The sequence below is a fragment of the Astatotilapia calliptera genome, chromosome 18 (assembly GCF_900246225.1).
Source record: "Astatotilapia calliptera chromosome 18, fAstCal1.2, whole genome shotgun sequence".
In the NCBI taxonomy this organism is placed as follows: domain Eukaryota; kingdom Metazoa; phylum Chordata; class Actinopteri; order Cichliformes; family Cichlidae; genus Astatotilapia; species Astatotilapia calliptera.
Window position 1 is genome coordinate 5,635,077 of NC_039319.1, and position 24,123 is coordinate 5,659,199.

The following is a 24,123-nucleotide window of genomic DNA, read 5'->3' on the forward strand; positions in this document are numbered from 1 at the left end:
CTTATCTCGAAGTTGGAATACTGGAAAAAGACATCTTAATGGTTTAGATAGCAAACAAAATTGTTATGTTTTTCTATTTTTTATGGATTAACACAAAGATATTTTAAAATTCATCCATCGATACATCCATTGTGTGAGCAGCAGTCTAAGCAGTGACACCACTGACAACAAGGTAATCCTAAGGCACAAGGATGCCAATCAGTTTGATGAATTTCCACCTTATTGTAGGGGAGAGCTTTATGCACCTGGATAATCCCAGGAACCATATTGTTGTGGGCAATTTACACCTGATTGGTGCGCCCAGCCAAATTGGCCCTGGAAGAGAAACCAAAACAAAGAGTGTCAACAATATGGCTTGTGGTATAAGTCTGCAACACCAGATTTTTGCTTGGAATATCAAGTTTCAGAGTGCATTATTTACTTAATTTTTATTTACATATCTATGATTCTCATGGCATAAAAAGCTTAAAAATGATATCTCAGCTTTGTAACACTTGTAACACTTCGTAACGCTCTTCATCCTTCTCACCACCCTAAGGAAGTTTAGTGTTCATGTTCTCTTCACTGCCATCATGCCATTAATGATTGTAAATAATGCAGTTATCTTGATCATTTTGAAAGCGTCTAAATCCATTTTCTATTAGTGTTCATTTGATGTCATCAAAGGGAAAGGTTGTCTTATAAGGAAGTCCAATGGTCTTGTGGATATATACAGTTATTAAATAGTACCATGCTGTCTGATTGCATCCATAGCCGTATAAATGATTATCTACAACAGGGGTCGGCAATCCTGGGCACGCGAAGGGTTAAGTGATGGCACGAGCATAGCTGGACTGGCCATCGGGCATACCGGGCATTTGCTCGGTGGCCGCCGGTCCGAGTGTCAGGTGAACTGAACTTCAGGTAAGAAGTTATGACCTGCAGTCTATCTGGGTCAGATATAAACCAAGTTTAGGTGGAGTTTGTTTTCCTTGTGCTGACTTTTTACAGTCAGTTACAATAACTCATACTGCGTACTAGCTAGCATGACGGAGTGTCTATACAGCTGGGTGGGTGCTATGATCTTACTAATAGTGAACTTTATTTAATTCATAAGGTTAGTTAGTAGAGTTGCCAACCGTCCTGTAAAAAGACGGAATTGTCTCGTATTCAGAGAAAATATTACGCGTTTGGTGTTGAGCTGAAAAGGGACGCAGTTTGTTCCGTACTTCAGCTAGAATGGAAAAAGACACAAAGGTGGATTTATTCTGTTACACTGCACAGCTGCCTTTTCTCTCATTCTTTCCCCTCTCTCTCCTGTTGCTACTTCAATCTTGAAACTGATCAATGATCAGCTGATCGGCTTTTCTCTCTTGTTTGTTTATTGCCCACTTTGCGCCAGAAAGAGGAAACCGCCGGATGTCCCGCTAAACAACAGCAGCATGTTTAAGCTTGATCAGCTGTTGTTAGAATTTATTTAATAACCTGCTGGTCATGATATCTGGTGATATCAGGACATCTGGTGAGAGGGAAACATGGAGATGAAACCAGGAGATGTCCTTACTGAATCATCAGAGCTGAACAGGTGATGGAGAAACAGGTTTACCTTTTAGGTGACATGGGTGAGAGGGATTGTAATGAATGAGCTCTCCCCCTTTTAGTGTCTGGAGTTGGGAAGGAGCAGTGTGTGTGGTGTGGGGGTATACCTGGAAAGCTGGCTTCCTGGTTGAACACAAGGTGTCGAAGCAGTGGGAAACGCTGTGGGTCAAAATAAAAGAACTGCAACTGACAATTGAACACTGTGTGGGTCCTGATCATTTCACAGTCAGGTTACTAGAAGGCTGAAGTGTTAAAATAGTGTTTCAGTAAGTTATAACGTAGACCTTTGAAGTGTAATTCAAGTAGAACATCCACATGGATGGAATGACTCAAGGTTTCCCATGAAAACATTGCCTGAAGCATCACACTGTCTCCTCTGGCTTGCATAGTAAATCATAGTCTCAGATGTTCCTCAGTAAAGAAAACACACCACCATCCACGTGGTATAAAAAAAAAGGTCAAACCAGACCTTCTTCCTTTGCTCCGTGTTCCAGTTCTGATATGCTCACATCATTGTGGCACTTTGGTCTGTGGACGGGGATCAGCATGGGCACCCTGACTGGTCCACGGCTATGCCCCATACACAACAAACTACGATGCATTGTGTATTCTGACACTAGGGGGTATCCCACAAGGATGCCTTCCCCTTACCCAGTATTGACAAGTCCCTTGATGCTTTGTCAGGTGTCATCCTGTTTTCAACTTTGGACCTTGCAGCAGGTTATAGCCAAGTCCCCTTCTGTATTCCATTTAGGTTGTTTGAGTGGAATAGACCCTGTGCACGAGAAAATGCTAACTTCCTGGTTTGAGACCGGATGTAGGGTTGTACATTTCCGGTAGCTTTACCTTGCGGTCAATCGCTACTGCGAAGATATACTCCAAAATCATGTCCAAAACTCGAAAACGGAAAGATCGCGTTAAGTTACAAAGAGCAGAAGGTGGGAACACTCACCACTGTTGTGTCATAAAAAAATCTAATGATCAATTTTGACGTTTAAACAGTTTAGATCGATCAGTTGTTTACATCACTCAACACAAGCAGAACTGCATTACTGCAGCAGAAGACACATCATCCACATTCAGAAGCACATCTCTGTATAGTGACTGGTCTTATGATTTAAACGGGCAAATGTTCAGCATTCAAACTACAGGTGAAGAATAGTCAAACCAGATGTTTCCCCTTTATGTCGATATCAGCTAGTCAGGTACACACCTACACAGCATGTTAACAAACCGTGAAAAAAGCCACACAAAAAGTTAATGATTGCTGGTAAGGGTTTCTATACATTAGCATTTATGAAGGGTATGTTGTGACTTACCTTCAAAACTACAGTGGTCCCTCGCGGTTCACCTTTCACCTCACTGTTTCGCAGATTTTTTTTAGTGCAAGTTTGCATGCCTTTTTTTTTTACATCACATTGTGTCCTGCGTCCTGATCGTTGCTCCTCCTTGATGTCTCTCCTGTACAGTACAGAATCGCTGCATGGCTAGCAGTGTGACTCTGAAGTGCAGTACTATATGTCCACGATGTCCACGAAACGTTTTGCACAGTCAAAAAATAAAATTGGCTCCTTGATTTCACCTATCGCTGGTTATTTTTAGAACATAACACCCGCGATAAACGAGGGGCCGCTGTTTACAGATACTAAGAAATATAAAATTTGAATCCCTTTTCTCTTTTGCTCTGAGGCGCAGGGGAAAAATATCGACAAGTCGATGAAAATCATTTACAGATATATTGGGTAAATGCCCAAGACATCTATAGAAATGTAAATCGCCGCTCGATTCATTCATTTGCTTAACTTGTTTTGGACCGTAAACAAGGCGCGAATAGGACACCGGAAACAAAGCTCCCCACAGGAGTTTCCACACCGGAAGTAGCATATGCTAACGCGCACATAGTCTATAATGCCCTTTTAAGTTGTGTAATGCCCCGAGTACATTTCAGAAATTAAGGGACAGCATATTTGGGGACCAGCAGTCATTACTGCTCTACTTGGAAGATGTCATTGTGTTCTTTCTACAGTGGAGGAGCATGTGAGTTGTTCTGGGCCATCTTCAGTAAGAAGGTCTCAAAGTAAAGTTGGAACAGTGTTCCTTTTTTCAAGCTATTTGTGTGTGCCTACAGACACTAATAAAATAGAAACCGTTTCTAAGTGGATTTGAGTTCCTTCTTTGGCTCTGCAAGCTACTATTGCTGTTTTGTTGAAAGATTTGCCTAGTTGGCTGCTCCTTTGCATTGCTTAATAGCTGAGCTGACTGGTACTAAGTCTAGGAAACTCAAGAAGGGTTTTGTCTGCAGTATGTTGGGGGAGATTAAGCACTTTTGGTGAGGTTTCCTCTTATGCATTTGAGGGTAAACACCGGAATATGAGCATAAAACCCCATTTAAGTTGCAGCGAGAACTGCAGTGCGAATCTCGGGTATCTGGTAGCACCCCTTGGGCACTCCTCCCTGGCCTCTCCGAGTTGCCTGTCTTTAACTGCATTAATCAATTAATTTTGTTGTTTTTAAGCAATATCTGGTGTTTTAATTAAATGTCTTGTAGTCTGCTACTTAATTTTCAGTTATTTTTGTTTAATGAGTGATTGCCGCGCCTCTGTCTTTGTCAATAACAAACCTGTGTGCCTTCGCAAAAACTTTTGCACTAGTTAATATTTCCTGGGGTGAATCCCACCCCCAGGTGGCGTTGTCGGCACCTTTTAGTTGCCTTTTCAGTTTTCTCCTCCTTGCAGCCACGTAACGTTATACCTGATGGTTTGATATATGAGTTGGACTTAGACCGGGGAGGAAATGCCAAGGAGGGCTTTAAATCTAGATTAGGCATGTGACACTTTAATAGTCACTATTTTATACAATCACTTTTCTCTATATATACAATGATAAACCAGCGTTGAACTGACAAAAAAATCGCATCACTTTATCTGTGAGCACTGTATTTATAAAAATAGAGAAAGTAAAATGAATCAGAATCAGAATACTTTATTGATCCCTGGGGGAAATTATTTAATTAAAATGGTCAGTTCAACATGCTAAACTAAATCTGTTTAAATTTTATTTTCTAAACTTGAATCTTATCATTTAAAACTAGTTTTCTTTCGATGTCTGTGGTGGATTTTCCGCCACCGGGTGGCACCCGTGTCTGCTGCTGTGCTGTGCAGTTTGAAGCTCCCTCCCTGAAGGAGGCTGACCTCTTTCCCGCGATGACAGTTTCCTGCAGGCTTGCTGAGGCGGACTGCTCGCCCTCACAGTAGGATGTGCTGACGGGGAGCAGGGTTAGAAAGAGTTGAGCTGCTCGGCATGCAGTGGACGAAGCGGACAAAGTGATTATTAGTTCATTTTTCAAGGAGCAGCGAATGTCGCAGGTGGATACCGGTGAGTGTGACGCTTCCTTGGCGGTAAGGGAAGAAAAAGAAGTTGTTTTTCGTTGGTGTTTGATGCACGTATTACTGGTAGGTGAAGTCCTAGCCCTAATACGTGTCACTCTGGGGCGTCAGACTCCATCTAAGAAATGAGGATTTAAGACTTGCACTTTTTAACAGTCAAGTTATGTGCGTTTTTATGAATCGTGTAACTACACTCTGATTTAATCATTGATGCTCTTTTATTCGGCTTGCATATAGCCACATAAAATAACACATTTAGCAGTAAAGAGTGTACTTTAATGACGCCTTCACACTTGTCGGTGCTAGCCACTGCACTGTGTTTTGGCAGCGCAAGGCTGAAGCGAGGACGGGTGAGGCACTTTTCAAAGTTGAAGTACTCTCGTAGAAATGCGAGGGGATGCAATGAATATATGCCGAATTAAAGAGTGACTCTAATTGTTTTGCCACAGGTAATGAATTCGTTTCTATCTAAAGCGTACTCTCCCCCTGTTCCTCAGAGACAAAAAAAATGGCATTTTTGTAAGGGAGTTTTGTGCAAGAGAAAAAGATAAACGACAGCTTAGCCTGTAGTCTGTATTGATTTACACTGCAGGCCAAGAAGAAGATTTTCTTGTCTTGTACAGATTTGTTTAACGGGGATTAGTTTGCAGCTTTAATGTATTTTTCTGTCATTTGCATCCAGGCTACTACAGCCTGCTTGTTGAAGGGGAATTAAGACAACATGGATCCTCTGGAGAAGGCCCATTACTACTAAATTGGGCATTTTTATATATATACCAGCGCTTTACATCAAAATAAATGTTACTCTTTTTATACTTGGTCCGAAAACCTTCTAGTGTTTACTTTTGAACATAGAAATCGTGGTTGTTATTACTGGATTCTTTTCTTTCACCATCATTTCTCATCCAGTTCTAAATACTAAAGTCAATTCTTAATTAAAAGAGATGACTACATAGCAATCTTGGTGTTCATTTGAGGGAATCATTTCTCAGTTTCATGTAACACTGTCAAGCTTAAAGTTGTTTTATTCCTTTGGGCATAACTGTGTCTCCATTCATCTCTTATAATTTGGTTTATGGAGATGGAAATCTTGCAGCCACAAGGCCTTTTCTTTGTAGTATTGTAGTAAAAAAAAACAGTTGGAGCTTTGTCTGCTTCTGCCTCTGTAGCGTGTGAATAAGCACTAACATTTTCTTGTAATTTACTGTTTTTCCAGAGGGGAAAATGAGTAACAAGATGGACGGTCCAGCGGGAGAGGGTGCCAAAGCCAATGGGCCCATTGCAGCACCTAACACCCCCACAAGTACAATGGGCCCCCCTCTGTCCCCAGAAGAGCTGGCCGAAGAGCAGCAATCATCCCTGACAGATGTCACTCAAATGTGGATTAACTTTGCCAAGACTTTTGCCCTAATATTTCCTATCTACGTCTTGGGATATTTTGAATTCAGCTTTAGCTGGGTTCTGATTGGACTTGCAATGCTTTTCTACTGGAGGAAGAACTATGGCAACGGGGACTACAGGATAAACCGTGCCTTAGCGTTCCTGCAGCAGGAGGAGAAAGCGGTGAAGCAAAGTGTGCCAACCACAGAGCTGCCACCATGGGTATGTACCGCAGTGTTGTTGTAGTCCGTATATTATCACAGTCTTGTTATGGTTTATTTGCTTTCCTATTCTCTCAGGAGTTCTCACAGTCAACATCAAATATAGGATGTCTGCCAAGATGGCTGACATGGATGACTAATTTCCCTGCAGCTCTGCCCACTGATTTTTTGTTTTGTTTTGTGTTCTTTTTGCTTCTTTACTCAAAATACTTGACAGACATCCCAGCTCACATGCTTGTGTGTCCAGTCAAATTAAAGGATCAGACAAACGCCCTGTAATTTCCATGTTTGGGATATTTTCTGAAGTCTTGCGTGCAAGATGATACAACGGTATTGGCATTTGTTTTTCTCATAGGAAAGACTGCTGCAGTTTATTGCAGATTGGTTGACCAGAAGTTTAAGCCATAAAGTTTAATTTAATTTCCCTTAAATTCCTGAGCATCAATAATAAAATGCATAAAAGTTGCAAATAGCATAGATTTTATTGGCTGAATCTCTGCTAGGTCTTCATGAAGGCATCACTTTTTTGCTGTCTCCTGTGTCCTGCACATCACCTACATATAGGGCAGGTTGTGCACACATTGTCTGTTTTTGCTGTTTGTTGCATCACCTTCCAGGAGGTATTTCTCAGATTGTCCATGGAATGATCAAAATGGCATCCAGACTGCAGCATGTCTGACATTTGAAACCCTGACTGGGCAAAACAAATTTTGTTGCTTGTTAATGTTGGCCTCATAAATAGCCCCTGGAAAGGTCACATTCTGCCCTTTTGTTGACGGTCCACATCATCAGTCCTAGGATTTAGTCAGCATTAGGCTCATTTCAGTGTTTTTAAATGGCCAAAGAAGTTGGAGATGTCAGTCAATTAATCTCCTACGTGTGACTTCACAACCCAGTGTGCCCCTGAAGCTTTTTAGGAGAGTCATCAAACCTGTTCTATTTTTCAATTTCTCTCTTCATTCCTGAGATGTTTGGTGTATTTGTCTGTTACGAAATTAGTGTATAAAAGCAGGAGGCAGACTGACTGCACATCTTTAACACAGCTGTCATTCTCTCCATTTACTTGATCTTTGCTTATAAAATGTGACATTACTATTTCCCATTATACCAGGAATGGAGATTAGTGTTGGGCATGTGCACACAGGTTCCAATGAGAACTGAGAAACGATGTGAACTCTGCAAATTTGTTCGTTTGGCCCGAGGTGGTAGATAATCCTTAAGAGCACAGTGTTCTCCCATGATGCTTTTTCTTTCGTTTCTCATTATCAAGCTTAACGAAATCCATAAAAAAAACGTAATATCACAGTCTGTAATTTCCTTTACTGCAGAAGGTCACATGAAAGCATCGTTTTATGTGGTCATAATGTTGAGAGAATATCATTTTTGTTTTCATTGATTGTCTAGTTTGTCAATGTTCTTTCTGACGTCTAGTATTCTTTTGGGTTAAAAATGTCATAATGTACTTCAGTTCAATTCTGTTTTTATTATATAGAGCCAGAATAAAATCCTGATAAAACCAAAATATTAGATGGGCAACAATCTGATGAGACCCTGTGAGCAAGAATTTGGCGATGATGGAGAGGAAGAACTTCTCTTTAACAGGAAATACTCTGTGGTAGGACTAGGCTCAAGGAGGAGGAAAGCTTTTTGTAACTACTCGTTGGTGAGATGTTGGGAAAACAATGACAGAAAAGCGACTGATTTTTCTAAGAAAAAAATCAATGGCCTGATTAGCATATTGAGCACCTTGGTGTGTGTCTTTGAATCCTGATGAGGACTTGATAGATCTCTGCACTGCATGCTCATCCTGTAGTGACTAATCAATCCTTCTTTTTGACTTTCCCCCGTTTTGACTGGGGGAAATGATTAAGAAAAAAGTGTCATGCTGACCATTAAATGAAACCATAAACTTATTAGAAATGTGATTACTGAGGTCATCGATCAACTGAGCCAAATTCATGCCTTCCCATAGACCTCTGTACAATTAGACTTGTGCAACCAGAGGAGTCAACGCCTGCTGGCCATGAGAATTCATATTAAGGGACTTTTTACATTAGCTTCATTTTTCAGATACAAAAGCTCTGGCCATCTTGTGTCCAAAGTTTATGCTAGCAGACCGTGGCTGACTTACCTAGCATGGGCTCAAGGATCGCTTGTTAGCTCAGAAAGTAGTAGCAGTAGTTACAATATTACGTTCACTATTAATAGTTCTACATGAAGATAAGCTCCACTCTTGTCTGTGTTCAGCCTTCCTTTCTCCTTTAATACAACAAAAAGAAATGAGGCGTATCCTTCTTTGTGTGTTAAAGTACGAAGCAGGTACAAAAATAACACAAAGGAATTGTCCAATAAATACTAAAGCATTTATCCAATTCTTCAACCCTGTTTTGTTTATAATAAGAGATTAACAGATAGCTGTCACTTATTGTTAACAGTAACAAACGGTCACACTGTATACCTGTGTTTTTCCACACTTGCAAACTGCACAATTCATCAGCCATCCTTTCCAAGGCTTCTGTGATTTGAAACCCGCTGACACTGTAGTGAAGAGGCTTCTGTTTTTCTGTCACATTTACTATTATCGATGATGATGCCAGAGTAGGAACTGTAAGAGGCTGAGTCGATGGCAGGATGCCAGGCAGACCCAAACACGGCCCCCCTCCCGTCACAGAGCAATCCATCAACACAGCCATTGTCACACAAAAATGATGCCCGGCAATAACAATAGGTGAAAAATAAAAGCTTACCTGCACGCAGAAAGATCAGTGGATTAAGATAAGAGAGATAAGATAAGATAGAACTTTATTAATCCCTCGGGTGGGTTCCTCTGGGAAATTCGATTTCCAAAAAAGCACAGCACCGACAGAAGTTACAGCAGCTGTGTGGAAACCGCATGTTTTCTCTGTGTGACACTGTGAAACCTTTAAGTAACTTTGTGTTTAAGAAGAAAATGTGAAACCAGTGAAAGGATGTTAAAGTATTTACACGTCCCAGTGATAATCGGCATCAGTGGGACATAATCAGCTGTGAACTTTGACCTCTGAAACAGACACGGTCTGTCACTGCCTGTCATACAAGACAGTTTATCTACGTCACCTATGTCACATTAACCTCCAAACTAAATGATTAGGAGCTCACTGTGAGTCCTGAGACGACATAGAGGAAAAAAGTGAAACAGTTTTCTTAGGTTGTTCTTTTCTCAAAGGACAACATTAAATCTTCAGGCTGCATTATTTAAGCAGCAGACCAAAATCTGGGCATGTAAGAAACTAGAAACATGGGTTGTTTCTTTTTGAGTTGATCAATTGTTAATTTGTTCAAGTATTTCTGTCAGACAGGAAGAAAGTCCTGCATCAGCCCAAGCTTATCGTAGCATAAATAAGTGATAATTCAGGGTGACTTGGTTCAGCCTCAACTATAAACTTCATCAAAAAGTTTCAAACCTATTCTTAAAAAATCTAAAGGGTGTCTGTCTCTCAAATCCAAACTGGGAGTTGGTTCCAAAGAGGAACTGATAACTGGTAACTGAAGGCTCTGCCTCGCATGCTTTGAAAGCAAAGTGTCAGAAAGGCACACGGGAGCAAAGATAACGTGAACTCTTGGTTATTTAAGTAGGGCTGCAACTAGAGATTATTTAGTTAGTACATCGAATGACCTTCTCAAAGCTGAAGTTGATATATTCACATTGCTTATTTTGTCTAACCAACACAACAAAACATGGATATTGGAAAAATGTATCAAATCTTCACATTTAAGAAGTCTGAGTGTTCTTGGTTAATCGTTGTTTTTATAAAAGCAGCAAACCTGAACCTCAGTAGTGAATTAATTTAATAGTCAGTGAAATAGCTGTGATCATCTGTGAAGTATAGATTTTGTTGGAGCTACTTGTCTACTATTTCTCACCCTCCTAGGAAATATGCCTGGAATGAGGCTTGATAGGCAGTGTGGGCACCAGCTCATAGTTAGCAGGCCAAGAATGCTGGAGGATAATGCTACAGTTTTATCTTTCTGAAGACAAACCAACACCGTTCACCTTGTTCTCTCAGCATCGTTGGACACAAAAAGATGTATCTGTTGTATCAGGGCTTTTGGAGTTTACAGCAGAATTTAACTCAGTCAAGACTCTGAGTGAGACTGGATTTTAAGAAGCAAAAGTTAAGAAGAAAATTCAAGATAAATAAAAATCAGGGTTTATGATTATGTACTTCCAGTACAGTGAACCTACTCTTTCAACTTCCTCTGACAACTGCACTCGACTCCTATGAGGATGTGTACAGTTTACATGTGTTATAAGCATTACCAGCTATTTTAAACAAATACTCACCCTTTTATATTCTGTTGTGCAATATTAAATAACTCCCAGCGCATAGAATAAACTTTGATTCAATGCAAAATACTCTCATAACAAACTAAGTTATTAAACTTACATCAGAGTTTGTAAATTGATCAAATAACAGGATATAAACCTATTTCATTTGAGGCTGTTGTTTTGCGACTGGCTCTGAGTTCTAGCTAGTTTTAACTCAGGCCACTTTACCTTTTTTTTTTAGTTTCTTTAAGATGTCAATGTCCAGCTGGGTGACGTTGATTAAATTGTCTGATTAGATTTTTGGGGATTTTTTTTGTCCTCCTTCCTTATCATCCACTGTGAATGTAAACAATGGCAGAAAGTGATACGACAGTACTAGACTGATGCAACAATACTATCATGTGTGCTTTTGAAAGACACCACATACCGTTTTTTGTGCATTCTTAGTACTCCATTGTCCTGTAATCTCTTCATCCACATAAGCTGGAAAATCAGATGTTTTGTTCTTCTGCTGCTTATCTTTGCTCTGCTTTTCACAGTCTGCAGCCTCTAAAGCTTTGAATGTGATTACTGAATGTTAAAAGGCAAGATAATTTTATTTTTTTGTTTTTTCCTGGACAGCATCATTCAGAAATCATTCAGCAAAATTACTTCAACATGATCCTGCCACCAGGCCTAAAATATTGTTTATTATTTAGCAGCCAGTTTATGGTCTTTAATCACATGACAATCAAAAGGGGTTGACCTCAAACACAGACATCAAAAGTTCAGACTACTGCTGGCTGCTTTTAAGATGAGCGCGGTGATCAAAGGAGAGGTTTGAAATGACTGTCGCTACAGCAAAGAAATTAGGTCAGGGTGGTAAACCGACAGGCTGCAGGTTTAGGACAGGCGAACCAAATTCCTGTGGAGATAAAGACAGAGCTGATCTTTGAGTGTCCGACTCGGACCTTTGCTTACCAAGCTGATAATGTGCATTATGTGTTTTAAATTGAATCATGCTTTCCTCTGATTGGCTGACTGCCATAATTGATTAAGTATTTAAGATAACCAAAAAACCCCTTTTTTTTTTTCAAGCCAACATGCAAAACAGTTGATGATTCCATAATTTCATGTGTGGCAGTTTTACACTCTTAACTTGATATTTATGACTTAATCCCACTATTTCACCCTGGTATTTGTTTCCTGATATTTTACAGTATAAACCATGAACCAGGAAAATAAGTCTAGAAATAATAGTTGGTGGAGTCACTGTTTATGTGATGGAAAAACAGCAGGGATAATAGCAAGTGACGTTTCTGTGTTTAACCATATTAAAAATATCCCCCTGTGTTTGACAGCACACATAGCAAAGAGTAGGAAAGCCAACTGTGTGTAACTAAGTGTAAAGAGCAGTCTGAGTGTTTGACAGCGAAGAGTTGAGTTTTGCACTCCTGATTTGATTGATTTATTACATTTAAGTTGACCAACGTGAACAGCAGCGGGGAAAAGGTGAAGCCTGTAGGAATCAAAACACACAAATGAAATCCAGCAGGTGGGGTTGTTACTGAGTGCTGAATAAAAGCTCATGTGTCCATTTTCCATGAGAACATCAAGTAGATAATTTGTGTCATCTTCTGGTGTTTCAATCCACATACCAGCAGTAATGTGGAGTCGTGGACGGGGAACAGAGGCTTCAGAAAATGACTGAGCTGAAAAGAGATGTGCACTTAGAGAAAATTATTACTTTTCTTTTTTCAGGCAAAAGTCATAAACTGATGTAGCTGTAGAAGCAAATACATCTGTGCAGCCAGTTTCATGGCAAAAGAGGGTATTTTATGATGCACACCCTAGTGAAGGTAAACCACATGATCAAAGATCATTTAAGTCTTTGTGTGAAGCTGTTAAATTATCAGAGTCATGACCAATTGAAGCCAGAGAAGAGGAGCAAAGAGAGACGGTGAACAACTACAAGAACTGGCGAGAACAGGCACAAGTTATTGATGTGAAATGGTGGCGTGTACATGACTGGGAGTGAAAAAGAGGGGAGTGCAGGACAAATGTTGAGTGTGCCATCCAGCAAACTGAGCCTGCAACTAAAACACGGTTCCATGCTCACCAGTTTTAAGCTTATTCTTAAAAGCAGAGAGAGCGTGTCTGTGTCCTGAATCCAAACTGTGAGCTGGATCCAAGGAAGAGACGTCGGACAGCGGAAAGAAACCACAAGTCAACCTTCACTCTTTGTAAAACACGGTGCTTGGTCTTCAAGAAGCGATGGAACCTGGCAATTCAGGACTTTGTATGTGAAGAGAAAGATTGTAAATGCAGAGCCAGAGACGAGAAGCTGATATGACACGTATATGATCTCTTTTTCGAGTCTATGCTTTTGTTTTGTAAAGCAACCTACGCTACTATCAACTGGAAGCTTGTGAAACAGGTTGTTATGAGATGGCTGTGGAGTTGCTTACATGTCAGACTGTAATGAGAGGGAATTCGTTTGCATGACTAATGGTATGATTTTTATATACTGTGCAGTACTCTGGTTATATTTGGCTTTTTTTATGGAGGTTGGAACCATGCTCATGATTTGTGGTTGGGTTTGAGTCAGACGAATTTGGCTGTGTTGGGTAATTCCTGGGTGGGACCATGAGTATGAACGTTGTGGAAAATTTCAGCCAAACATCTTCTCTTCTTAGTCCAATGTTCCAGTGACCTGGTTTAATGCAGCCCGACTGCATTCTGCCTTTCAAAACACAGACATAGGAAGTTGCTGCATTTGCAGTGTAACTGTTTCCCTCCGTGTCCCAGTGGCTTTCTTCTCCTCCTCCTCCCTCTCTTCATCTGTGTGTGCTCATATGACATGGGATGGGTAGGGATTCCCTGTTCTTTTGAAGTGCCAGAGGGCGGGGCTGTGCTCTGCAGCCCAGAACGAAAACAATGCGAAGGAACAGAAAGGCCTCGGCTGCTCTGCCCTGATTCAGGTGTCTATAAGGTTTTATTTAGTTGTGAAAAGAAACATGAGGTGTTGTGCAAAAAGTGCGAGCGTTTATCTCAATCTGGGTGCGTTTGAATCTGCATATTTATTGCAGTCGTGAAGGAAATATTTACCCTACCACCCCTAATGATAAAAATGAATGCATCGGCCTTGTTATTGTTATTCTTTTAAAATATAGTTGGAGTAGAGAGCAGCACTGTCCAGTGGATTGGCTCTCTATTTTTAAGAAATTAGAGAGCAATGTTGACTCGATACAGACACGCAAATGAATTAGACCTGATCAAAGCTGAGTTTCTGAAACCTGCAGTGAACATGGATACTTTTCCTGCTTTTAGATATTTAGACTCTTGTGATTTGCAAAAACACTTCCGCTTGTGTAGAAGTTTATCAGAAAACTGATCTTACTTACATTGACTTTATGGGCTAAATTGCTATATTCAGGTCAGGTACTAGTATCATTTGTAAATTATGGTCACTCTGAGAGTCAAAAAGGCGGATTATCCAGGACTATCCTGGCTAACAGTTAGGTAATCACTTGCTTACAGACAAAATTTAACAGCAACAAAAATTTCTGTGAAGCTGAGTGACATACAGGCAATATCGTGCGTTCGCCGCAACCCAAGTTAGGATATTGTTGATGACTACAGAGGGGCTGTTGCATGCTGTCCTACAGCATTAAAACTGAATGCATATATTCCTCATGATGGCCTGTTCTGCTCTCTCAGCCTAAATATAGCCGTCAGTGGAGCAACTGTCTCGTCACATCCACCTTTCGACATCTTCTGTCGTGTAAAGAGGACATGACTAAGCACATTTTCCTGTTTTGTTGTCACCTTATAGATGTGCAGAGTCACAGTCTTCCCACTTTTTATTCTTTTTTTTTTAAATTATATCCACTTTTTTTTTAAAAAATTTCAGCCAGATGGACCCAGAGCAAACGTTTAGAATTTTCTGCTGTAGAAGGATTTTTTTAAAATATATTTTTTGTTTCATTTTTTTCTATCATTTTTATTTGAATTTGTTACTCTTTTCCCACACCTCCCCCTGCTCTCTCTCACACAGACATGCTTTGTGTTTGGGGTGTGGCTGGGGAGGAGTGTCAGGATTTCCTAACAGCTGGTGCATAGTTGTGCTGTGAGTCTCTTCGCCCATGTCGCACATTTTGGCATGAACACGCACACACGTGACGGAAGGTGACGCTCCAGTCTTCTGCTAATCCTTTGTTGGTTTTACAGAAGACCTGCTGTACAAGGCGAAAGCCAAAAATGTTGCCCGACATCGGATCCATGTTTTTCTTGAGTATAGAGGGGCAGGGTGACAGGAAGCAGAACTGCAGATCAAGATGCGCAGGTCTGTGCTGGTGTGGGCGTATCGCTCCAGGCGTATAAGATAAGATAAGATAAGATAAGATAACCTTTATTAGTCCCACACGTGGGAAATTTGTTTTGTCACAGCAGGAAGTGGACAGTGCAAAAGTTATGACGCAAAAATTAGAATACAATAAGAATAAATACAGTACACAGCTGTACAGAATAGAATAAAATAATATACTATATACAGTAGAATAAAATAGAATAAAAATATACAATAAGATAAAAATAGAATACGAATGCTATATACAACTGAGTAAAAATACAACGATGCCAGAAAAGATTATTGCACTTAGTGTTATTGCACATGAAGCGCAATCCAGGAAGGCCTGTTTGAGAAATATATCCATAAGATTACAAAAATATTGACAGACACTGCTCAGTATAACCTCTCAGACAGGATTTGACTGGAAGTCTGGAAGGCTTACAGCAGTGCTAATTTTCATCATTGGATTATAAGTAATGATAATGCAACATTTAGACGAAGCGGGATTTGCTTGTTTGCTGAAAGTCTTACTGAAATAAATGAGGACTCGCTTATTTGATTGCTGACATTTAGGGAAACGGTGATCTGTAAGCTGTCAGGAAACATGTTTTATTTACTGTATTTTGTAACTGATTAATTGTTTTAGCCATTTTTTGAGGAAAATGGTTCTGCTTAAACTAGATTTCCTTCCATTTTTAAAAGTGTGCACAAGTTATCCAGTACTTTGAGAACCCGTAGGTGCTTATTTGTAACACCAATGAATTGTGATGAAGTTACGATTAGTGATGGCTCATATTGGTGTGTCTGTAATGTGTTAGTGCGATGAAAAGTTATGAATGCATATTTTCCTCATGATGGTCGGTCCTGCTCTTTCAGCCTAAATATAGCCGTCAGTGGAGCAACCGTCTCATCACATCCACTTTTCAACGTCTTCTGTCGTTTAAATGAATAGACACTGGGAATCGCAGTGGTCCAAACTGTCAATGGAAACTTTATCATTATTGTGATGAGGTTTATGATGGTGTTATCTTCCACATGCTAAAATAACCCCAGAGTTTATATTAGAGCTTGATTATGGTAAAAAAAAAATTACAATCATTTTCTAATCCCCCATCAACTCACCGTAAATCACTTTGTTAATTATTATTTGATCTTTTTACGGCAGCCTTTCTACTTTAAATATTTTACTTGAAAATCTAAAAAGAAAGTAAGTAAGAAGGTGTTCTTGTCCATTAAGCCCATCTCACATATGCAGTTATCACTCCTTGGCAGCTTGCTTCCACTGTGGGACGTCTACGGGTGCTGATGGGGGTCAGAGGAAGCCCCAGGTGGCAGAGGACTTGTGCACCATTGGAGATTTTTGTAGCAAGAAAGTTTTACACCTGTATTCTTGTGGAAATTTGAACAACTGCCAGTAGTAATAAAATAAAGGCCTTTACTTCTCCAAACCTACTTTGAGTACCTGGAGCTGGATGTTTTGGTCAAGGACTTTTTAATTGGCCTGGTCCCAGTTTACTCTATGGAATGTTGCTGACTGTGTTTAACTTTGAGTAGAGGACTGAGCAGATTATCAGCTCCTTCATGCATTTTTGAAGTGCATGCTGCTGATTCAGGGGATTTAGAGAGAAATCTGCAGGAAGAGCACGCTGAGGTCAGTCGTTGGGAGTTTCTGGTGACGTTATACTTGAAACATTCAATGAACAATCGTGAAAGATCATTTTCCTTCCGTTACCTGGACCTTGTGCTGCCATTGTTGCTCTAAAAGAGGAAAATGTTCCCAGTTTATTGAGGAAATAAATATGTTTCCTTGTTTTGTTACTCTCTAGAGAACTCTGCATTATTGAATACAGAATAAAAAAAACATTTACATAAATTAAATGTTTCTTCTTGTTACAAATAAAAGGTTGTATTGCCCTTTAGTTTCAGTCCTCAGACACAGTCTTTCCCACATTCCTTCTCTCGTGATAGTTTTATGCTCAGTTTTTTTAGTACCTAACCTAATTTCCTGTGTAATTCATATAAATGAGGGAAAATTAGTAATTTGCTGTACTTTCCTCACTCTCTTATCAAGATGTCCAAATCTAGATTTTTCTTTCAGTTATTTACCCTAAAAGTAAACTCTGCTTCCTCAGCTGTTGGCTTTTTATTGGCCAGATGAGTCATACTTTCCTTTTTTTATCTAGTTCCAACTCTGTTGTTTTGGTTTTCTGTCATCTGCCAAGTTGCAGACTGTTTATGTGACAGATGTGGTTAGCGCTGGGACTAAGGAAAGAATGGCGCAATGACATGTCAGGGCCATATTTGGAGCAGCTTTGCCTTAAGTGTAACCTGGAATAACTCGCAGAAAGACACTGTCACCAAAAACAAACAATGATTTGTATTTCACTTACATGTAAAGCTCCACTTTAATCCCTGATGGAGCGCTTTGGCCTAACTAACAATGGGATGCAGTAGCAGTATTTTCTTTCTATCAGCCTTTTGCCTGCTTAGCTCATAATGGCATCTTCAAAGATGCTGATGTTTCGCTATCCATAAACCCCACAGGAGTATTGACTTTTTGTGTTTTAGTAATTTGAGACAGGGGGCCCGGTTCTTAGAAACCATGTGACATTCCAGGGGAAAGTATTCAAACAACACTAATAAAAAAAAAACACCAGAGAAACAGTCATTTGCATTAGTCACATGTTGTTGTTGTTGTTGTTGTTGTTGTTGTCTTTCCATTTTCTATACTAGCTGCACGCCTGCGCTGACATAACGAGATTAACGCTGACAGCACTAACTTATCTTTTAAATAGTTTCAGCTTCTTAGTGGTGAAAATCTGCTTCTTATCTTTGTGTTATGTAAAAGAACACTGAACATAGTTGGTAGTTTGCGTTGTTGATTGAAGAAAGAAAGACATTTGAGGACGTCATCAGAGGCTAAACTGAGATGGACTTTTCACTATTTCCTAATCTTTTTATGGCACGTGAAATTAATCAGGGAATTCAGAACCGATTTATCAGTGCCAATACTGCTGCACTTCTGTCATGTGTAAATGGGATTCTATACACTTGGCAGTAAATGGTGAGCATGACATCAAGCAGGTTTAGTATAAAAACAGAAGTTTGTTCACGTGGTTCATTAAATGCAAACAGAAAAATGGTGTCGTCATAGGAAATGCAATCCACAGTGGGATGGTGATGCCATCATTAGCTTTTTCAGTTGTAGGATGCATGACTGCATGGTCATGGTGTGCAAAGCATGCATAACTTGGATAGCTTCTTGGGCCACGTTGGGCCACATGTGAGACTCTGTGACTCTGTGATGCTTCTGTATGCGACACATGCAGCATTCGGTCATGTCTCTGTACCCATTTAGATGTTTATAAAGACACTCGGCTGTCCCTTTAAATTTCTGTGAAGGCTTTCATGTATTTAGATGTTCATTTTTAACACAAAGTACGTATGGTTCGCAGGTCATCTATGCTTTAATTTGTACAACTTTACATGTGTGAGAAACAGTTGTGAATACATCTACTTTAAGATCTACTTTAAGTTCAAAGACAGATTTGTCTTTGAACACATAACAATTTCAGTTTTATTAAAAATATCTTAGAAACTTTTGGAGAATCACAAGAACATAAGCAAATATATGTTTTATGTCTTAACTCCTCTCTTAGCTGTGATGTTTGGTCCTTGACTTCCTGAGTAGGATCAGCTTTGGTCAATTTCATTTTTCAGTGAAATGGACTTTGATCTTTGAGCATTCAAATACACTTAAATGCAAAACACTGAATGAGGAAGCACATGCAAAGACAAACCTTTTATTTATGCTTGTGCTTTGAGCCTTACCAGCCTGTATTTAAATGGACTTTGTTTGTGGCCCCTGCCACTCGTGTATCTGCCTCGGGCCTGAGTGTTTCTCCCGAATCCTCTCAGCGTGCCCATTACGTAACACGTCTGCCACAGTCTACTCCCTGTCCTCCAGAAGTCCTTTGATGCTGCTGCACTGACATCCTGGTGTTCGGCATGTCGCAGCACTTAGCCTCTGAGTTATATTTTCCTATGAGACATCCATCATTTGTCAGAAAATGATACTGCACTTAGTGAAAACATACAGCAGCCACTTTGCCAGGCTGCCAGCATGACTGGCTGGATGGCAGTACAGGTCTGTCAAGTCGGGTCTGTAGCTTGAAGTCGGATCATTTCAAGCCTAAAATGATGAGTGCATGCGTCTAAAATAAGTTGAAGTCTAAGAAAAGAAGTGAAGCTAGCTGGATTTTCCCTTTTTCCCATACCTAATGGCAGCAGCAGTGGTAACTTGAGCTGAGCTCTCACCGTGAGCAGTGAGCCCAAATGGCATCTGCTGAAGACATTTTTGCTTTTCTTTTTGAAGTACAGGGCTCAACAGTTCCCCATCTGCCCAACAGTAGCCACCAACACAGCTACTGAAGAGGCCTGTGAATAGACTATATATGATACATACTAGGGCTGCCACAAACGATTATTTTGATAGTCGATTAGTCACCGATTAATTTTGCGATTAGTCGACTAATCAGATCATCATCCACTGGACGTAAAGCGTACAGCTTATTGCACCAGCATGCAGCTGCTCTTATATAACTATCATTAGCTTACAGCTTTAAGTGTTTAAAAGTATGTGCTAACTAAAAATAAAGACAAGATGATAGTTTATTAAATTTTAATGAAATTTGCAGATTGTTTCGGTGAAGTTTAATAAACTCCTTGCTTTCTAAAATATAACAGGACACTGGAGTATATTCTCGAGCATCTCACACTTCTGATAATCAGCTGTCTGCTTGACGTTTATTCAGCTGTGTAAAAACTATAACTTTAATCTCAGCCAAACCGATTTACTCAGGAACAAATAAAATGCTAAAGAAAGCCAAACAATAACAACAAGTTATCTAAGTGAGTTATATATGTTTAACCTGAGTAGCCAAAGACGGTGGTGGGTTTGAAAACTATTTGCCGGGAGTCCGGTGTTCTCACGGCTCTAGTGAGCCTTGCCCCCAGCTAGCTATCGAGCTAGTGGGTAACAGACGTCTCCGAAAACGTCGGAGCGCTTTTGAAAATATGTGGCGTCTTGATAAACTGAGCCGATATTTGAGGTTTACACAGCTACATTCTCGCCTGAAAATATGTTAAATGTTTATTTTGTGACCCAGAAAGAATAATAAGAGTAATATTAAAACTAACTAGCTGCCGCCATTGTTGGAAACTGAGCTGGGCTGCGCTATGAATTCTGGGACAGGGTTACTTCTTCTTCTTCGGGGTTTAACGGCAGCTGGCATCCTTGTACATGCAGTGCTGCCATCTTCTGTTTCAGTCCGTTATTACACTCTTAAATCCTACTACTCATTCCTGCGTCTTTTGGGATCTTACAAAGCTTCAAACGAGGCGTCGACTATTAAATTAGTCGTCGACGATTTTGATAGTCGACGTAATCGTGACTAGTCGACTAATCGTGGCAGCCCTAATACATACATAGACATAGGCTGGATGTTTGGCATTTAGCGGGGTAATTGCTAATGCTAATCCATTAAGCTTATTATTCATATTGTGTTGATGGGGTGTGTCAGTTCACTATAGTTTTTTGTTTTTTAGATGTTTTGCAGCAACTCGCACAACATCTTTCTGTCTCTGTGAGTATTAGAAGATCTCAAGGCGGCAGCACAGTTCTGCTTCACTTGGATCTGGAAGGTGAACAGTTGTTTGTAGGCTGATTCATATTGTGGAACATGTCACCTCATTCTGCACAGGCATGTAGACGTTTGAAAAGAGGGCTGAAAGTGCTGACACGGTCTGTGTTTTAAAGTGTTTTCTTGCTCTCCATGTAATATTGTATTTACTAGCAAGTTAGTTGTTAGGAAGAATCCCTAGTTATTGTAGCTACTCCAACGTCTCAGCTGTGATGGGATGAATTAGGATGAGATTCAGTGCAGATGTTCATGTTCCCCAGAGGAAGAACTCTAATTACTTTGATGGCTTTTCATCTTGTAAACAATGATGTACACATTGATGGTTTTCAGAGAAATGTCTGTTGTAGCCAATTGGTTTGTTTTCACCTCAGCAACTCAACTGAAGTTCTATCATGAACAGTTCTTTGACATCAACACCGATGAGTGAAAAGTGGAGGTGTGTGTGAGTCTTTACACGCAGCATCAAACACTTCATTACGGTGTTTTCTCTGTGGCTCGCTGCTCTGCCAAGAGAACTGGCATGAATCAGTGGGAAAAGTACAGGAATGTGAGGTAACACGATGCCAAAACAAAGGTACGAGCTGTCACTGATATGCTGCAAGAAGCCTCGTTGTAAACTCAGACCTGCACTTTCCTTTTTCCTTGTTTGTTTTTGCACCTTGGTGTGATGCAGTGCAGCTCAACAGCAACATTAAGCTTTTAAAATTGAACCAGCGCATCGTTTAAGCTTACAATTTTCTGCAAGCGCTTTATGTTTAATTTAAAATGGTTTAATTTGTTTTTGCAAGGTTTACTTCATAATAGAGGTGGGAATCACCATACATCCCACGATACGATATTATTGCAATTTTTAAAAATATTTTGCGATATTCAGATTCTGTACATAAAGGTAAACTTTATCAATATTCATTTTATCTAATATCAAAGTCTCGCACTCAGTCTTTCTCTCATTTCAGTCAGTTTTATTGTTGACAAACTGAACGGTTTGTATTACAGTCTAGTCCAACTTAACTGAATGCAACCATCTGGTACAATTATAGCTATTCTGAACTATGCAATTTATGAAAACTATGCAGCCCCTTCAGCAACTGAAGAATTTGAAAGTAAATTAAAACAAAATATAATTTTACATTAAATAAAAAAGTTTTAAACTTAATTAAAATAAAACATGTCTTAAATGAAAATAAGTAAACTGTCATGTTTATTGCTGCCATAAAAAAAAGTTAAACACATTTGGACAGTGAAGGAATGTCAGGAAAAAACCTTTTTTGTAACAAAATATCGATTTCTGCTGTCCCTGTATCGATACATTATTAGCAAACAAAATATCACGATACTACACAGTATCGATTTTTCCCCCCACCTCTACTTCATAAGCTGACAAACAGGAGTGCTACAGTATGCTTCATAGTTACTAAACAGACTGAAGCATTTCCTGTAATTTTTTTGTGGCCTGACCTTTGAACTCCTTACTGTTTATCTCCTCGTTGACCTTTGACCAGCAGCATGTAATATGTATTTTTTTACAGGTTATTTTTTACAGTTTCATTGCTTTGTTTTCTACCTTGCAGCCTAATGTAAGAGCCTGTAAATTCATGCCACAGATTACAGTAGTTGTGATGTAGTTTGTGAACCAGAAGTATAGAAACAATGCGTCCTCTATAGTAATGTCAAGAAACGGAGAGGAGACACAAATGAGGGCACGCCTAAAGAAAAGCATGACCTTTCCATTAGAGCTGTTTAAATAAATGTAAATCGTGTTTTTAACTGATACATTTCCATCTTCTATTCCAGGTCCATTATCCAGATGTGGAAAGAGTGGAATGGCTGAATAAGGTATATACACCTCTTTCTTTTTTTCTTTATATTATATTTAAATTAATTTTTGTGCTTAGACACCTACTCGCACACCGCCTTACATCCTCAACAGTAGTCTGCCAGCTAGCAGAGGCAGACAGGCAGGGTTTATAAATAGGATCTGAATCTGGAGCTCTGAGAGACCCTGACCCAGTGCTTCCACCTCCCCAGAGAGAGACACGGAGGTGGGGAGAGCGTGAAGGAGAGAGATGCAAAGTGAACTAGAGAGGGAGAGAGAGTGAGTCTTAACATCAGAAGAGCACCACTTACTGTAAATGTGTACAGGTCCTTCCAGTAAAAAGGTAATGGATGAAGATGAGCAGGAAAATATCTTTTTAACATCTGTTTATGGGAACACAGAAAATCATTTGAAAGGCAAATAAAAACCAGAGGTATTCTCCTCTAAAGCAAAGAAATGGCCATAACTTACCTGTAACATGGCAATCAATAGTTCTGATTATCACCACACAGATGGGCCCTTTCATAGGAGGATGGAGTGAGGGACAGCCAGGGCTTTGGTGGCTTACTCTTTATTGGATTCAAATGTCTTCTAAAGTATTGCTAAATGTTTCAATAAATGTTAAATTAGGATATAAAAAAATAATTTCTTACAAAGACCTTCATTTATTTAGTAAATGTACTGTAAATGTCACTTCATTTATTAAATGTGATGGTCACCAGTGAATGTATGTGATGGATAATTACTCCCTCATTTCCCTCAGATTAGGATTTTGACATGTAGCTGCGTTGCTCAGCTCAGGCAGATTAGATGATTTTACATTTTTCGCACCCAAACACAGAAGTGAGGAGCGTGCTCCTGTACAGAAGCCTGAAAAGTCATGTCGTCCGCTGCCAACAGATATCGCTCAGTTCATTGCTTCTTCATCTGGATCAAATAGGTCATAATGAGCAGAACTTTACCTGCCATAACATCAGACCTCTGTGAACCTTTAATGCTCCTGGTCACTGTAATCAAAGGACGGTTTATAGCAGTTCATAGTGTTCACCTGAGGGCACAGAGCATTTTTACACTTTTAGAGGATTTTACAGGGAAGTTTGCACTCATAATATGACTCAGTCATTTCTGTGGTAGTGAAATTTCTGAGTGTGGCTTAGTGAATGGATGTTAAAGCAACAATCTGGTAACTTCTTAAGGCATCCGTAACGTTAGTGTGTATGCTTATTAATGCTGACATATTCAGTGTGTTTTGTTATGTGACAGGAGACTCGGTTACACTTGGACTCAAAATGCTCGTAATAATTAGAAGTGTCGTGCAAAGTTTGAGTGCATTATTTCTCTCGCTGTGATTGCACAAGGAATTTTTGCGAGGTGATATTATTTTAATGCGTCAGCAGCAGC

General features: G+C 39.8%; 1 protein-coding gene across 5 annotated transcripts in view; it reads left to right on the plus strand.

The window, feature by feature from the left end:
* The first annotated feature begins 3,450 nt into the window (after window positions 1–3,450).
* esyt2a (extended synaptotagmin-like protein 2a) overlaps window positions 3,451–24,123 on the plus strand; it is a 52,226-nt gene continuing 31,553 nt past the window's right edge. For 2 of the 5 annotated variants that reach the window (XM_026148861.1, XM_026148862.1), the window contains exons 1-3: window positions 4,725–4,953; window positions 6,181–6,566; window positions 22,701–22,742. In XM_026148861.1, the coding sequence (XP_026004646.1) occupies window positions 4,935–4,953; window positions 6,181–6,566; window positions 22,701–22,742 (447 nt within the window). In that variant the 5' untranslated portion in view covers window positions 4,725–4,934. Of the gene's footprint in view, window positions 3,616–4,724; window positions 4,977–6,180; window positions 6,567–22,700; window positions 22,743–24,123 lie in introns of those variants that run through there. The other 3 variants (XM_026148859.1, XM_026148863.1, XM_026148860.1) reach the window with 3 other exon arrangements.